We start from the raw sequence: 17,574 nt of genomic DNA, 5'->3' as shown, positions 1-17,574 counted from the left end.
CAGTGGTGGCGTGCGAACACTGCGCTGTAAATATCACTCGCGCAAAAGTGAACCGAGAAGCGGCCACTCATACAAATTTAGCTCGCACCGTAGAGGAACGCAAACTGATCGCGATGGTAGCACTTAATCAAAGCGAAACCCGCGAGTTAGCGTGCACATTGTGTTCTCAATGCAAACTAGCAAGTTCCGGCAGTCGACGCTCCGCTCGGTAACTCAAAGGGAGTCATTCTATTCCCATGGTCACGCCATTCATCGGGCTGCTATGCGTTGAATAGGCTCCTTTTGGGTTGGAAAGGGGTAGGGGCGAAAATAAGTTATGGGTCAAAAGGGCTCTTTAATCTGGAATACATTGTGTCGGTTACCCGCAGAGTTTCCGCCCGCAATGAAAAAGTGAAGGAAGTTCACACTAACGCGTGAGAGTTGAAGGTACGAAGCTCTACGCAACCTTCACGAACATCACGACGGTTTAAGTTCACGGTTGCAGCCGATTTGCTGTTCTTCTTCGCGGCGGCAACGACCTTTACTCTGTCGTTGTTGTTATAACGGCGAAAGAGAAGCAAATTGAAGAAGCAGGACGAACGAACGGAACGCGCACACTTAGACTACAGGCTACCGCAAGTGCAACGTGTACCCTATCACGTGTTCTGTGTCGAGCAGGTGGTGTGATTACTCTCCTTACAGTCACAGCCGAGTGAGTAAGCCATTTGACTCTTGAGTACTAACAAATTTGCCTGTTAAGACGTCGCTGCACAACCGGAACATTTTTTTGTCTTCTGTGAACTGTCGCCTGTGCGATGAACCGAAAACTATTCAGTACTGCTTCATAAATTGTAAGGATGCCATATTACTTTGGAATGCCCTCCAAAGAACTCTTAAGAAGGTCTTTCAATTGACTCCACATGGTATACGGTATCTCGTATCACCCGCGGACGGTGATGTACCATATGATTGTTTTGTTTCTAATCGCTCTGCGTAGTTTATGGAAAACGCGAATACTAGATAGGCACGCTGAGCGTATTGTTTCTTCCAGAGCACACTTCTGCCGTATGATCATTAATCTTAAAGACGTGTATGACCAAAATGATTCTCGCCCTGATTAGTATCCCCTCCTTATTGGTTGTTGAATGTTGCCCCCGTTTTTAACTAATTGCACATAATTGTTCATTGTGTTTAGTTTTGTTTTCAGCTTGTAATCAACTCATTTGTATGTGTTTGTAATCAACTAATTTGTATGTGTACATAGTTGTAAATATGTGTTGGAAATGTCGTTTCCTACATTGACATGTAGCGCAATAAATACCATGTGGAAAAAAAGAAATCGTACATGAGCTGGTAAAACGACTGACTAACTCCGTTGATCTACCAAACACAGGTTCGAATCCTGCCGGTGCCGGTGATTTCTTCTGTTTGCGGTGTTATATACTCAGTTTTATGAAACTCCGGTATCAATAAATTGCTAAGTAGCTTCGCTGTTAAAAATAGCTCCAACGTAGTTGAGCCGTTCGTTGTCGCAGGTTGGGTGGGTGCTCGGTGTCGTCGTTGGCCGTGGGTGTCAGAAGAATCACCAATGGTCTCTTAATGGGGACAACTGGTACAGAAATTTTGGTGGTTGTCTACTCATGAGTAAGCATTTTCTCCGGCCGCTCTGCTATACGCTCGAAGCCCGTTAAAATCGGTTTTACTACTACAGCCATAATTTGTAGGGAAAATATTTGGCCAGGGTAAATGTGAGCAGTCTTGCACCGAAGTATGAAGGCCTCGTGTATCCCTAAAAACGCTAAACGCGGAGCTTTTATTTAAAGTTGGCTCCTTCATTATGCACCAGTGCATTGCTAGTGCGTTATGTTACGTGTTTCTTTATTGGCCGAGCAGAGTCCTTCCATAATTTACTGGTCATGACACTCCCGCTCAAGTTTCCTTTGGGGACAAAGGCTACCGCCAGGGGAGCCGCCGCCGATCAGAGGGCATGCAGCGGCCACCGCGTCCCCCGTGTGTGGCCGCGCTGCGGAAGCAGAACGTGCACCCGCGTTTGGCGGCACTTTACCGCAACAAGAGGTGCGGTAAGTTGTCAGTGCATGTGCTCTTTAAAAGAGCGGTAAACTTCTGAAATTATTGAATACCGTGAAACGATGATTACTCTCGCTAGTGGCAGTAGTTGTTGATGTTGACAGAAATAAAGTGTTCGTGTGGGATTTAAAGTATATAAGGGAATGGCCGTTTGAATACTTTTGCTGATTCTCGCCGCTAACACACAATGGGCCACTGACTGGCCACATCAACAACAACCGGAGGTTTGTACGCAAACAATCCCGTGATTCACACTCTACGTAAACTCCAAGGTATTCATCAAAACACAAGCACACCACTAATAAAAACCAACCAACTAATGTTGGATTCCAATGGCACATCGGGAGCGGTAGCCGAGCTCAGCCGATGATCACGCTGCTCCCTCGAACAGCAGGTGCTCCGGAACTGCCCTTGGAACGCATGCGCGCTCCCGTCGGAGCAAATGCCGAAGCATGACGGGAACAGGAATTTCCCGGCAGCCTTTACGTCGGGCCCTTCCAAAAAAATGGGCCCATCTCCCCGCGAGGGGGACTCGAGTAAATGCGTCGCATAGGGGGTGGGTGTATTGCGTTAACGTTTAGTGTTTGGGGTTTGGTGCTATCACGTGTACACCACGCAGCTATCACGCCGCTAGCACGCCGCTGAGTCGCCAACGCACGCCGCTGACGACGAAGTTTGAATGAGTCAAGGATATAAGGCGCGTACGTAGCCTTTGATTCTGTGTCGGTTTTGTGGCGCAGTGGGAAGAGCACCATGTACCTCGCGTTCCGCCCACAGGTAGTGAATGCGTTGTATCTGCAGCTTCTTGACGTAGTTTGAATGAGTCAAGGATATAAGGCGCGTTCGTAGCCTTTCGTTCTGTGCCGGTTTTGTGGCGCAGTGGGGAGAGCACCATGTACCTTGCGTTCCACCCGCAGGGTCGTGGGATCAAAACCAGGCGCCGGTAACTGTTATTTCTTTTTATAGTGTAGGGGGAGGCTGGCTGCTGCGGACGCCGACGCACGGGTGACATCGTGAGTTATACAAATGCTCTGCATTTAAAACGTCTGCTTTCCTGCAAGCACTTTCTTCTTGCCGGGTCCCAACTAAAGTCCGTTCATCGGTTTTTTTTCGCCGATGAAGGGAGTTTAGTAATCTTGACAGTGTCCAGCGGCGCCCGTGACGAAAGTTTCGTCGGCCTCTTAGGCAGGCAAAAAAAAAAAAAAAAAACGCCTAAGGCGTGTTTATACGCCATGCCGTTCAAGCTGGGCTCCTCGCCACTTGATTCCGAGTTTCAGCTGTCGCACTCGCTTTCGTTAAGTAGCACGCATGAACGCGACGGGCCCGTTGTGACTGAGGCCATTGCGCTACAGTGGCACACTGTATAGTTATTCATATTTGCCGGAGCAGGCGCCATGGCGATTAGGAAAGAGGAGTAGAGCGGAAGCAGACGACGACGTTACGAAAGAAGGCAAGGCCCCGCGCGAATTCCAGCCATTCCAACCGACTCCGCCGATTCCGTGAGGGCAACTTTTCTTGCTCTGTGGAGCAGTTTCAGCAGCGACGGCGCTCTCGATCTGCCATTGGAACAGGATTTGGTTGCTTTCAACCTGCCATTGGAACGTGTCTGTTCCAGACGGAGCAAAAAAGTTGCCCTGAAATGCTCCCGATTTGCCATTGGAATTCAGCATAAAAACAAATCTGATCGCTGTCCATAGACCTCTCTAATGTATTGTCAGAGTCTTTAATACAACGCGTGCCTAAATTATGCACAATGACAACGAAATTCTTGTCTTTGTCAACACGGCGCGCGCATCACAAAAGGAGCCATCACTCCCTGTTCCCATATTTCCACCGTCATGGTGACACTCTTGGCACATAACTAATTTGAACCTCAGTGTGTACCACGGACTGTACAAGTTCCCAAGACGCGGCGGAGCGCCTTTCTCTATTCACCTCTGGCCCCACGAATGACCTCGCAGCGAACTTAACTAGCGCCGCCTGTGTTAAGAGGAGGCGTTGGCTTAACCCCAGAACGCACCCTCGCTTTGGACGCCCTAACACAGTAATTATCCCCGGCAACTAAAGGCATACCACCGGCGTTTAAAGGCATCCTCAGCGACACTCGGATCTTTCTTTTATTGCGCCATTTTCCTCCAGGGTATCAAAGGAATTGTGAGATAAAAACAAAACGAAGTGATGAGAAACAAGAGGCTTCATGCACTACAGAATGCCATGTAGGCCATCCTCATCAAGAAAGTCCAAGAGCTGCTTGTAAAGAGTACCATGCTCGGATCTAAGACAGCCCCGGTGCGGCTTGCCGCAAAATGACACCGGCAAACTCGGCCGATATGCCCGGCGACAGAAGCAAAGCTTGAACGAGATGCTTATATAGGAAAAGCTTTGCTAGGGCGGTGCGGGTCTCGTCGAAGGCGGTGACGTCTTTGGAAACTAGGGTGCCCTCCCGGTGGGCCTCCCAGGCTCGGGCGTCGGCGTCCTCATTGCCCGGATGCCACTGTGGCCCGGCAGCCAGTGGAGCCGCAGGTCGCAGCCTCGGGAGGCCACAGTGTGCAGCTTGGCTTCAAGGGAGCGCTACGGGTAGCCCATACTGTTGGTGGGCTGGTCGGCTGCGTGCAGCCGCAGCAGGGCAGTCCTGGAGTCCGAGAGGATGACCGCCCCGGGGTGGTTCTGGGGCCCCCTCTCGACGATGCACCCGGATCCTTGCGTTGTGAGTGACCTGGCGCCACAGCCGCTGCCTGCGCGCATCAGCAGGAATGCCCGCTGCCTGCTCCGCATGCGGCTCGACTGCTGCAATGTGGCGGAGCGCCTGCACCGACACGGGCGCAAGGACTCCCCTACATGTGTGGACTGCCCGGAACGAGAGACGCTGGAGCACCTACTCTGCTTCTGCCCCCACCACGCGGGCCCTTCCCAGCGTTGGCATGGAGGACCGCCTGTTCCTGAAGGGGCCTGCGGCAACCCAACGGAAAGTCTTCGCCCATCTGCTCCATTACCTGGAGACGACCTGTCTCACGCAGCGGCTGTAGCTCGGAGTGCAGTGCCCGAACTGATGTGCCCAGACTGACAGCTCTATTTATACTTTCTCTCTCTCTCTCTCTCTCTCTCTCTCTCTCTCTCTCTCTCTCTCTCTCTCTACTTCCCTTCCCCTGCGCTGGGTTGTATGCCGATGAGCTCTCTGACAAGGCCAAAATATCCCCAGTGCCTTTCCTTTCCTTTTCCTCTCCCGCCAACCACAACCACCCAAAGCTTTGCTAAACTATTAAGACTGGTGACAATGTGAATACTTGTCTACAGTGTTGAGCATAAAAAACATTAGGTATATTTGAGGCAAGACATCAATGTATAAGTGATATTTGCATTGTTCTAAAAATGCGTGGCTGCTTGATTTTGCAAATGAAAAAATACGCCATAAAAAAAAGACTCGAGGCGCCCATTCCTGGCAGTGTTTTCTCGTACCCGGGGTCCGGGGACTCGGATCTCCCCGTATCGGACCAGGATTGGGAGGCCAGGGAGACAAGGAGAAGCAAGAAGGTTTGTATACAAGTAGGGTTACAAGTAAGGTTTGGGTCTAGTCCCAAACAATGGGCCTCACGGCCTTAAAAAAACTGCGGTTGATTCCTCTGTCATAGGAATCAGCAAGACATGAAAGTGAAATGTGCAGCGAAATCTCCAGCTGGGCATGATTTGCGGGTCGGCGGCTGTCTTGTGGGTGGGCTTGGCGAGCGACGTCCTGCTGGCGGGTCACCTCGGCAAAGGTGCACTGGCGTCATTTCCGTGACGGATATGACGTCAGTGAAATCTTGGTGTATACCGGCATAAAACACTTTCGTGTTAAAATAGAAAACCCGAAAACGAACAACCCTTAGTACTAACGTACGAAGTACTAACGCATTAACATACTCCTTAGTACTATAGGTTGCTTCTCCGCAAGAAGACGCTGTGTGCAAGGGTGCACCCTTTAGAGACCGCTTGCTTTGTTGTACTAGCGTCACTTCCGTGACGGATATGACGTCAGCGAAGTCTTCGTGTATCCTGGAATAGAACACTTTCGTGTTAAAACGTTTGAGGTCCTTCTGCGGGGTCTCTAGCTGTAACCGCACGAACCAATCACAGCACAGGCACCGTGTAGCCAGGGCCCCTGTCATTGGGCCCTCCGGGGCCGTTCACTGGGAACAAACGAACCAAACACAGCGCAGGCTCCGTGTATAAAGGCCGTCGGTCCGGGGTTCTCCAGGATCTTCAAAGGTGGGCCCACGCTCCGGTGACGGAGAAGGACGCGGCGAGGGCGCCGACCTTGACAGCCATGCTGGCCAGACAGGCGCGTGCCTTTTCGTTGTTTTGCCGCAGTCTGGGCATTTCGTCAGCGTTCAACTCTGTGTTTCAAGGAAAGAAGCTTGCTTGGCTTCTCCGGCCGTGGGAATGGTTTCTGGGCGCTCTGGGCCGATTCCACGAGCCGTACGAAATACACTTGCGATGCAGCGCGTGAGGGTCCGATGTTTTGCTGTCTGGTTTCAATCGCTACAGTTCCAAGTTCAAAAGCAACAAACGTTTCCAGTTAGATGCCGGGAGCAGTGGAACACGGCTAAAAATCACGCATCTCCACGAAGTGAATCATGCCGAGTGGGCGAAGCACTGGGGATCGTTCTTACCGTAAATCACCCGTGGCGTTGCCCACTCGCGTGTGAATGAGTGACAACGCGTGTTTACACTGTGGCGGCGCCCCAGCAGCTTGCGTCGTCTGCTGCCGCAAACGGGCACGCTCCAGGAACGATGACGCTGGGGCTGAGCCACGAGTGGCGAGTGCGGACCACGCGCTTGCGGTGTGCGCTGGGCACGAGCGTGGAATAAAGCGGGGACGCCAGTTTGGGTCCACGGCGCTGTAGCGTGCAGACGTGTGTCTTCTCATCTCTCTGTCGCCATCGCGACATTGGTGACCCGGACGTTGCAGCGGAGCCACGTACTCAGAATGTACCCTCCCCGCGACGCCAGCGGTCCTTCTGTGTCCTCCGCTGCCTCTTCACCTGGCATCTCCGCCGTCGCTTGCCGTTTGCCCCCCTTCAGCGCTAAGCACCCCGACGTGTGGTTCCTTCAAGCCGAGGCAAGCTTCCGAGTGAGTCACATCACGTCGCAAGAGACCCGCTTCAACCATCTACAACAGTCACTGCCTATTGAGATCGCGGTTGAGGTTCGTGACATCCTTGCCAACCCGCCTACCACGAACCCTTATGACACGTTGAAGGCTGCCATCTTGAGCCGCACGAGCCCTTCGGAACGGCAGCGTTTCCAGGGGCTGCTTTCTGCAGAGGAGTTGGGTGACCGTCGACCTTCGCAGCTCCTTCACGAACTGCAAACCCTGCTCGGCGACGCACCTTCTGCCACGGACTCCCGTTTGTTGAAGGAACTTTTCCTGCGACGGCTCCCCTCTTCTGTGCAGATGATCCTCGCGACTGCTTCTGACCTTCCCTTATCCGCGTTGGCCGCGCATGCTGACAAGATAATGGAAGTCGCCACATTGCATCCGCCTTTGTCCACGGTGGCATCCGCTCAATCTTCCGACCATACCACCGTGGCGGCGCCTGCTACTCCTTTGCCCTCACCGCTATCCGACGACCTCGCCGCTCTCCGAGAGCGCATGCAAAACTTGGAGGAGCTTGTCGCCTCGGCTGGTTACAGCTCGCCGCCGCCTCGCAACCCTCGAGCTCGCCGGTTTTGCCCTTCTCGCCGTACCCCGTCTCCGCAAGTATTTCGCCAGGAAGGCACAACGCGCCAGCCACCTCAACACCCTGACTCATTGTGCTCGTACCATCGCCGCTTCGGTGCAGCGGCGCAACGTTGTACCCGTCCTTGCGGCTGGCCGGGAAACGGGACGAGGGATCGTTAGCGGCGGCGACCGATTTCCAAGCCAGCGACAGTCGCCTCTTCTACATCACAGATGCAACCAGTGGCCAACGTTTCCTAGTTGACACTGGTGCTCAAGTGAGTGTGCTCCCCGCTAATTCCTGTGACCGCACTCAAGCACCACTGTGCCATCTCCAAGCTATTAACAAGTCCAGCATTCCCGTGTACCGAAAAAAATCCCTGATGGTAAACATCGGCCTACGCCGTGCGTTCCGCTGGATTTTCCTCGTGGCCAACGTGAGTCACGCCATTCTAGGAGCCGATTTTCTTTCGCACTTCGGCCTCCTGGTTGACATGGCCCGAAAAAGAATCCTGGACGCCACAACCGGCCTTTCTGTCATCGGCAAATCGTCTCCAGTCCATCCGTTCGCATTTACGCTTCTTTGCAACCTACCTCCTCCGTACCGGGAATTGCTGAACGAGTTTCCTTCCCTTACTGCCCCTCCAGACTGGACAAAGCCAGTGAAGCATGACGTCGTTCATCAGATCATCACCACCGGTCCACCTATGCACGCCGTGGCGCGTCGACTGGCTCCAGAGAAACATAAAATCGCCGAACAGGAATTTGACCACATGGTTGAAATCGGCATTGCTCGCCCGTCATCGAGCAACTGGTCCTCGTCGTTACACATGGTCCCGAAGAAATCAGAAGACTGGCGACCCTGTGGTGATTACCGCTCCTTGAACGTGGCCACTGTACCCGACAGGTACCCCCTACCTAATATACAGGACTTCACCAATAACCTCAGTGGATGTACCATCTTTTCAAAGCTTGACCTCCAAAAAGCCTACCACCAAATCCCCGTAGCCCCGGATGACGTCAAGAAAACTGCCATCATTACACCGTTTGGCCTCTTCGAATTCACTCGGATGCCTTTCGGGTTACGCAACGCAGCTCAGACTTTTCGGCGCTTCATAGACGTCGTCCTCCGTGGTCTGCCTTTTGTTTTCGCCTACATAGATGACATTCTTGTCGCCAGTTCATCGCTATCTGAGCACCTGCACCATCTGCGGATAGTTTTCGAACGCCTAGCAGAGCATGACCTCATCCTTAATAGCGAAAAGTGTGCGTTCGGGTTGCCGTCGTTGGAGTTCCTCGGTCATTTCGTTGACTGCAATGGAATTCGCCCTCTGCCAGACAAAGTGAAGGCCATAATCGACTTTCCCCGACCTGAGTCCTTGCGCCAACTGCGCCGTTTCCTAGGGCTGGTGAATTATTACCGACGGTTCATCCCGGACTGTGCGGCCATTGTTCAACCTCTCGAAACTTTCCTTCAAACTTCCAAGTCTCTCGAGTGCAGTCTTGAATGGTCTGAAGCTGCTGATCGCGCATTCACTACCACCAAGGAGCGCCTGGCCTCTTCTACCCTCCTCGTGCACCCGCGACACAACGCTCCCACAAGCCTGATGGTAGATGCTTCCCACTGTGCGATTGGAGGTGTACTTCAGCAGCACATCCGCGGCAGCTAGCACCCGCTCGGTTTCTTTTCGAAGAAGCTTTCTCCCACTGAGCAACGGTACAGCACTTTCGGACGGGAACTCCTGGCGGCATACCTCGCTGTGAAGCATTTCCGCTTTTTCCTCGAAGGCCGCAGCTTCGTGATCTTCACCGATCACAAGCCTCTTACGAACGCCTTCAAGTCATCGAAGACTACATATTCTCCCCGAGAGACGCGACATTTGGCTTATCTTGCAGAGTTTACGACGGACATTCGGCATGTCAATGGAGTTAACAACATTCCAGCCGACGCCCGTAGCCGTATTTCCGCCATACAGCGCTCCGGTTTCAGTTCTCAGGAGTTGACCCAAGCCCAAAGCGATGACGAGGAGCTCCGAACTCTACGTTCTTCAAACAGCTCCTCTCTGCACCTCGAGGACATTCTATGCCCTGATTCGGGAATCAGCATCGTTTGCGACATTGACCCGGTCTCAGGCTGCAGACGGCCGTACCTTCCTGCGTCTCTCAGGCGCATTGCCTTCAACTCTATTCACCGTCTCTCTCATCCTGGAGTTCGTGCCTCACGGCGTTTGATTGCCGAGAGATACGTCTGGCCGGGCATGAATACTGACGTACGCGCCTGGGCCCGTTCCTGCCTCGCCTGCCAACAATGCAAGGTCTCTCGGCATACCACATCGCCTCTGGCTACTTTCCCACTACCGGACTCAAGGTTCTCCACAATTCACGTGGACCTTGTTGGCCCACTACCACCATCTAAGGGCTGCCGCTACATCTTGACAGTGATCGACCGTTTTACCCGCTGGCCGGAGGCTTCTCCAATCGACGATATTACGGCTGAGACTGTTGCTTCCACGCTTATGTCGACGTGGATCGCCCGTTTTGGCGTGCCGTCGGAGATTATCACAGACCGTGGCCGCCAATTTGAGTCCACACTCTTTCGCCGCTTGACATGCCTACTCGGTGTTACTCACCTAAAAACAACGGCCTATCATCCTCAAGCCAACGGCATGGTCGAGAGGTTTCATCGTCAGCTCAAGGCCTCGCTGATGGCTCACGAATCACCTGAGCAGTGGGCAGTTCACCTTCCTCTTGTGCTGCTAGGATTACGCACTGTCATCAAAGATGATCTTGGTTGTGCCGCATCCCAAATGGTCTACGGCACGTCTTTGCGATTACCGGCAGACTTCCTGGTCCCTCCACAGCCTCAGGATAACCCTTCCTCTCCTGGCCCATCCTACGTAAAGGATTTAACCCGGTTTTTCAGCTATATCCGTCCCCAACCGCCACGGCCGTGTTCCACAAAACCCACTTTTATTCACCCAAGTCTTTCTGTCAGCCAATACGTTTTCATCTGTGTCGACAGTGCCCGCCGGCCACTTCAACCGCCCTACACCGGCCCTCATCTCGTCATTTCACGCGGCGAAAAGACGTTTACAGTTCGCGTTAACGGCCGCGACACTGTCGTTTCCATCGATCGCCTCAAGCCCGCTTTCACCGAGGCCGAACCGCCTGCCTTCGACACCACCATCCACCACTCCACCCTGAACACCACCACTCTCCCCTCCGTTCGCAGCCCCACCCGTGAACATCCCAGCGCAAAGACTGTCCGTTTTGCCGACACTCCGTCTGAAGAGGGGGGGGGCTATGTGGCGGCGCCCCAGCAGCTTGCGTCGTCTGCTGCCACAAACGGGCACGCTCCAGGAACGATGACGCTGGGGCTGAGCCACGAGTGGCGAGTGCGGACCACGCGCTTGCGGTGTGCGCTGGGCACGAGCGTGGAATAAAGCGGGGACGCCAGTTTGGGTCCACGGCGCTGTAGCGTGCAGACGTGTGTCTTCTCATCTCTCTGTCGCCGTCGCGACAACACTATATACAATTACAATCCAATCCAATCTGATACAATTCTATTTAATCCAATCCAATTCAATCCAAACGCAATCCAATTCAATGCAATGCAATGCTCCTCGCGCATGCGCAACACTGTGTGCACGGACGCCAAGGGACAAGCCACGGACAAAGCGAGGTCCTAAGGTGCTTCGCCCCTAAAATCAATTGACGCGAACGATAATCGACCTGCCGGCTTTAAGAACTTCTATGAAGCCTCAGCCTTGTGATTAGTGAACGCCAGGGAGTTTCGCTGTTAACATTAGTGTTCGCGACGCTAAGCCAGTCTTATATACCACTGCCAAATCTAAGCGTCTAAAGCCCGGTGGCAATGTTCATACTTGTCAACATTGTTGAACCAGAACAAAACATTACGAAAATATGAGGCAAAACTTCAATACATTACTCACCAGTTCACATTAAAGAGCATTCTCTCTCTCTCTCTCTCTCTCTCTCAATACATTAGCGATATTTGCAGTGTTCCTTTGTAAAAAAAAATTCATGGATGCTTGATTTTTGCGATAGCAAATTCTATATCCGCCGCAAAAAAAAAATCACTCCGTCGCCTGCTATCGCCCTCGCCACTATAGCTCCTGTCGGCATTTTAAGAAATGAAATGGCAACAGTGTGCAATGAATGTAATAGTAATAGTAATAGTTTATTTTCCATAAACCGTACAAGATTATGAGGAAAGAAAGGGAAAAGGTCACATTTACCCGCTATACAGTAGCGGGAACGGGTTTGTCAGCATATATATTTTTTTCGAGGCCCCGAAGTAAATGAAGGAGCTCCTCCCTCCTCTCCCTTTCCTATGTCCTTTATTTGAATACAATTTCTCCTCCACCACTCGAGCGTGCCGCGTGTAACGCCAGCTGAGATTCATGCGTGCGATCACGACGTGAGAAAAGGTATACTAATATTTCGCTTTCTTTAAATCGACGAATTTAATTCCACTTTTCTCTTGATTGCAGGTATCGCTGTGCTTCGTACATCCCGTACTGTCACCGCACAACAACACATGGTACAATTTCTATTGTTCTGATTACGCGCACAGGTATAGAAACTCCTTCCTCGAAACATTTGCTCGAAGTCGTAAATCGGCATCTACAATCCGTAGCGCGACTTTCCGACTATAAAAGCGGACAAAGTTTGTTGACAAATCAATCCCGGAACGCAGCATGCATCTTCAAACATAAATTGTTCAATTTTATATCATTAAACTAAAATGTTCGTGGCCCATTTACGCACTTGAAATCACGGCGAATGAAAAAAAAATGTCGGACAGAAACGGTAGTCTCTGACACCGAAAAATATGTCAAGTTCCTCAAAAAGCGTTCATTCTTCGCTTGAAATCACCAAGCGCTGGGACGTACATGCGACGACGACGGCGGCATGTGCGAGGATGCGGCTCACACGCAGCCATCTCACATAACGTACCGGAAGAATGTGCCCGGTGGCGCCGCTTGGCTACTGCGCTGCCGAGTTTGAAGAGAGAGACTCAGAACCAGCGCTTGGCGTTGGGAACGTTGAGGTAGACGTAAGCAGCAGCAGCGCTGCACGTGATGCTCAGGTCCGTCGCGCGGTGCCACTGCTGGGCCTCGATGTCGTAGCGTTCCACGAGCGACACGGTGGCGGTGCCGTTGAATCCCCCGGCCGCGTAGATGCTGCCTTCGAGCAGCGCGGCCACGAAGTTGCTCCTAGGGAAGGACATACTAGGCAACGGGGACCACCGCTCCTTGCGCACGTCCAGCTTTTCGGCCGAGCCGAGCCGCTGGGCGCCGTCGAAGCCGCCTATCACGTAGACATCGTCGCCGTGCGCGACTGCCTTGAGACCGCTACGGGGCGTCGACATGCTCCGTACTCGGGTCCAGGTGTCGGCCGTCGGCTCGTAGTACTCGACGGTGTCGAGCACATCGACGCCCGTGAAGCCGCCCATGATGTAGATGCGGCCGGCGGCCGCCACAGCACTGGCGTCGCTGCGGATGTCGTGCATGGAAGCCACCAGCTCCCACTGGTTTCGCGAGGCGTCGTACCTTTCGCAGGATGACGTGCGGCCTTCACCGTCGAATCCGCCAATGGCGTAGATGTACCCTTGCAGCAGGGCCACGCTGACGTAGCAGCGGGCCATGTGCATGTTGGACTTAGAAGTCCACCTGAGCTCCGGCACGTTAAGGCAGACGACGGAATGATAGCAGCTCCTGCCATCGAAGCCCCCGATGAAGTAGACGAGTCCGTCGAGCATGGCCACTCCGTGGTAGGCCCTCGGCGGCGTGTACTGGCTGGGGTGGAGCACCCAACGGCGCGAACGGCAGTTGTAGGTGAGCAGGTTGTTCGTAGCGCCGCCGGTCCAGCCGCCGAACATGAAGATGACGTCTCTAGGTATACGGGGTTGGAGCCAGCGGCGATCGGCAAGGTACGGCCGGAATCCCCAGTCAGCGTTGTCCGTGGCATCCATGTTCAGCGTTCCTTTGATGACATTTAGGACCTCGAGGGCCTTCTCGTCTTCGCGCACCAGAGGTTGGGCCTCCATGTTTTGCATGTCCTCGTCGCTGCCGAACGAGAACCTCACAAGGGGCAAAAGGCGAGACAACAGACCTCGTCTGACGTCGGGGTCCCAGGCTATCCACTTGAGAATGGCACCGAAAGAACCCTGGACCTCGTTAGTGACGTGCAGTTCGTCGTCGTGGAGCACACTCCACAGCTCCTCAAACGTCAGCGACTGGAACTGTGGGCTCGTGGTCCAAACCGCCTCGAAGTTGCGCACCATGAAGCGGAAGGCCTCGTGGTTGAGCGGCCAGTACCCTTTGCTCATGGCCAGCTGGTAGGTGCCGACACAGCTTCCCGGTTCCAGGCTCTCCCCCAGCAGCTTGAGGCAATGGTCCCGTACGGCTGAGATGCTAAGCGCTTCTGCAACCTCCAGCACTTCGAGAACGTTGTGTGGGCCGACGAGCTCCTGGAGCGGGACGTAGTATGCCAAGTCGACGGCGACTTCCAGCATTTCCGCGCTCAGGGCACTGACGAAAACCTCGCAGGCGGGGGGCCACTTGACTTCCTTTGCCTGCTCTCCCTGTCCGGAGCCAACGTCGGTTCCCGGTGCCTCCTCCCATAACTGGGCGAAGAGCGCGTCGCAGCCCGCGTACTTGGCGGCGAGAACGAAGCGGTGGGCCAAGAGCTCACCGCCATCGGAGGTCCTGAGCGTGACGTCGCAGTACTGGCCGGTTTGCCTCTGGGCCCTCAGCGTGGGCATGCAACGAGCCACGGCGCCTGGCGGGAATGTGGGCTGGCGGCCGTCGTCGCTGAAGAGCTGCTGGGCGGAAGCGGTCGTGGTTGCCTCGCCGTAGCAGGGGCCCGCTTCCTCGACGCCATCCCCAGCGGCCTTCATGTGGGCTACTAGAAGAGCTGAGCGGGCGGCGCCAATCAGTCGGACAGCGAGGCCGCTTGCGCACTCGCTCTGCTCGACCAACGCCGGCCCAACTGGCAGAATCTGCGGGTTCCGCGCGCCAACACTTCACGCGCCGAGCGTGGTCTTCGTTGTCGTCCAGTTATCCCTGCTGAGGCTTGTTATGGTAAGGGAATATTCTGTTCCCCTGCGGATGCAAGCGAGCCGCTTCCTGTACGCACCCAGTGCAGCTGTGAACACTTATTCTCTTGTTTTGAGCGACTGGTAAAAGGGATTCGCCGTTCGCGTATTTCCAAATGCTTCGCTGCATAGAGCACCCGCGTGACATGTCTGTTCGCGCGATGCAGAACGCTAATTAAACGTAGCCATTGGCTGCTCCCCAAACCTGAAGCGACCTAAAACATACGAAATTACTATTATTAACAAGAAGAGCGCGTAGATTTGAGTTTAGAAAAAATAATTAAATTTAGAAAAAGAATTTAAGCAATGGAAAAAAAAAAAGTACGAGCTAAACCTGCTCGGGCTCTAAACCATGCCGGACGATGGGCACCTTCATGCAGGCGCTCAAAAGAATAGCGCGCGCAGTGACATCACACATGTCACGTGGGTGCTCTGTGCAGCGAAGCGTTTGGAAAGATGCCCGCCGTTCGGCCTCAGCGGCGTAATGAGGCAAACGGCCTGGGTTCAAACCCATTGTGTTCTTGCAAGGAGCGTGATTTTCTTGCTGTGAAATGTTCTCTGGGCTGAAATTTGCGCATTCCTTTCGCACATCAGAGTGCTTTGGCATGTTTCAGGTGGGTGTAGGGTTAGGGGGGGGGGGGAGTTATACCGACATGTTTAGTTAACATTCTACATCACACCGGTAGTGTCTGTTTTGTGCCTATCTCGGAACGGAATATCGTTACGGTGATTCCACCCGTTCCCAACAACGTGGGACTTCACTGCTTTTCTGGAATGCAGGTCAATTGGTTTGTTTGGTGGATATTTTGAAAGCTACAAGGTCCACGGCTGACATCAATGATGGCTCATAAACACGCTCAGATAAAAAACAACCGACAAAAAATGAAGGAAGCTCATACTAACGCGTGGGACTTGAAGGTAGCGATGATGATGATGATGGTTGGTGTTTAATGGCGCAAGGCCGACGAGGGCAAAGAGCGCCAGAGAAGTTATTTAATGAAAACAAGTGATTACCACAAAAGCTATGTATAAAATGTGTAAACTGGACATAGTAAGATCAATAAAGATAATGGTGATGGCTGGTGTATAGGGCCAGATATGATTACGCATGATAGGAAATGAGGTTTAAAAACTTAACATCTGACAAATATTTAAAAACGCGTTTCACAGAAACCATGGCATCGTCACCTAGAAACAGAGATGGGTGTAGGGGAATATGTTGTCTGTAGAGTTCTCTGAAGTGTTTGTGTCGTGTTGTATCAAGTGCCTTGCATTGTATGAGTATGTGGACTACGGATAGGCCCTCCCCACACCTGCTACACAGGGGTCTTGGAGATCCCGTGAGCAGGTGCGAGTGCGTTACATGCGTATGGCCTATCCGTAACCTAGCTAAGGTAACTTCAATGTGCCTGTTGTGTGAGTCAGTAATGTATTGTCCCAAGTGTGGTTTTATTACGTGTAGTTTGTTGTCTGTCTGTTCGCTCCAGTCTGCTTGCCAAGTTTTACGGAGTTGGTGTCTAATGTGTGGCTTGAGGTCTGTGTAAGGTAGTGTTGCCATGTCGACTGTGTTTCGGAGTGCAGCATTGGCGGCCATTTCATCCGCCACTTCATTACCGCCAATGCCAGAGTGGCCTGGCACCCAACACACAGTCAACCCAAGGTTTGAAGAATAAGCTACCATAATCGTTTTGAAGATAAGATTAATGACATGGTTTTTTGATGACTTTCCGGATGATAATGCACGGACGACGCTCAACGAATCTGTATAAATGACGGATGTAGGAATATGATGTTCAACTATGTGACTTACAACTAGAAATATGCCATATGCCTCTGCTGTAAAAATACTTGTATTAACATTCATTGTTTTACATGCTTCAAAATTAGGCCCATGCGCAGCACAAGACACCGCAGTGGACGTTTTAGATGCATCGCTGAAAAACTCTGCAGCCCTGTATTTATTCTGTAGATGCATGAAATGCTGCAAAATCCCACTTCTTGGTGTCCTGTTCTTGTTGTATTGTACGAAAGACAAGTCACATGCCACAGGACGAAGATGCCATGGTGCTACAAGATCAGTGTGAGATGATTTGAATGTGTCTAAGAGGGAGACGTCATGAATAGTCATCTCGTCCCTCACTCTCTGCGAGAAAGGAACAGCAATAGATGGGCGGTTTAAAAAGAGTTTAGTTGTGGACGTATCATTAAAAACCGGTTTAAAGGGATGGTTATTCATTGATGAGATTTTGGAGGCATATAGAAGGTCAACATAAGTTCGCTGGTACGCTAAGCACCATTTGTCGCACTCTGCATAAAGACTGTGGACAGGACTGGTACGGAACGCCCCACAAGACAGGCGAAGCCCTAAGTGAAGCACTGGGTCGAGCATTTTAAGTGCTGTTTTTGTGGCTGACCCATACACAACGCTTCCGTAGTCCAACCGTGACCCTACCAACGCGGCATAAAGTCGAAGCAGGAGTTGTTTGTCTGCACCGTACGATTGGTGAGACAGGACTTTTAGGATATTCATTGTTTTTAGGCATTTTTGTTTAAGTCGTTTTATGTGGGGTATGAATGAGAGTTTCTCGTCAAACACCACACCCAAAAACTTGTGTTCTCTTTTTACTGGAATCGAGTCACCAAAGAGTTTTACGTCGGGATCGGGCAGGATGCCCCGCCTTTTTGC

General features: G+C 52.5%; 2 protein-coding genes across 2 annotated transcripts in view; both read right to left on the bottom strand.

Moving 5' to 3' along the window:
• LOC144153878 (uncharacterized) overlaps positions 1 to 17,574 on the bottom strand; it is a 785,919-nt gene that overhangs the window by 128,268 nt on the left and 640,077 nt on the right. The gene's annotated exons all lie outside the window — the stretch shown is intronic.
• Positions 12,807 to 14,797, bottom strand: LOC144152654 (kelch-like protein 10). The gene has a single exon (XM_077684021.1). The coding sequence runs from the start codon at positions 14,688 to 14,690 to the stop codon at positions 12,807 to 12,809; it is 1,884 nt and encodes a 627-aa protein (XP_077540147.1). The 5' UTR covers positions 14,691 to 14,797.

The sequence above is a fragment of the Haemaphysalis longicornis genome, unplaced genomic scaffold (genome assembly GCF_048455015.1).
Source record: "Haemaphysalis longicornis isolate Haplotype H1 unplaced genomic scaffold, Haemaphysalis longicornis Haplotype H1 scaffold_9, whole genome shotgun sequence".
NCBI lineage: Eukaryota > Metazoa > Arthropoda > Arachnida > Ixodida > Ixodidae > Haemaphysalis > Haemaphysalis longicornis.
Note: the sequence above shows the minus strand (reverse complement) of the source record. Positions and strands in the feature narration are given on the sequence as shown.

What these genes read in the sequence shown, in the direction of transcription:
- LOC144152654 (XM_077684021.1), bottom strand. Translation starts at nt 14,690, where the DNA reads ATGAAGGCCGCTGGGGATGGCGTCGAGGAAGCGGGCCCCTGCTACGGC.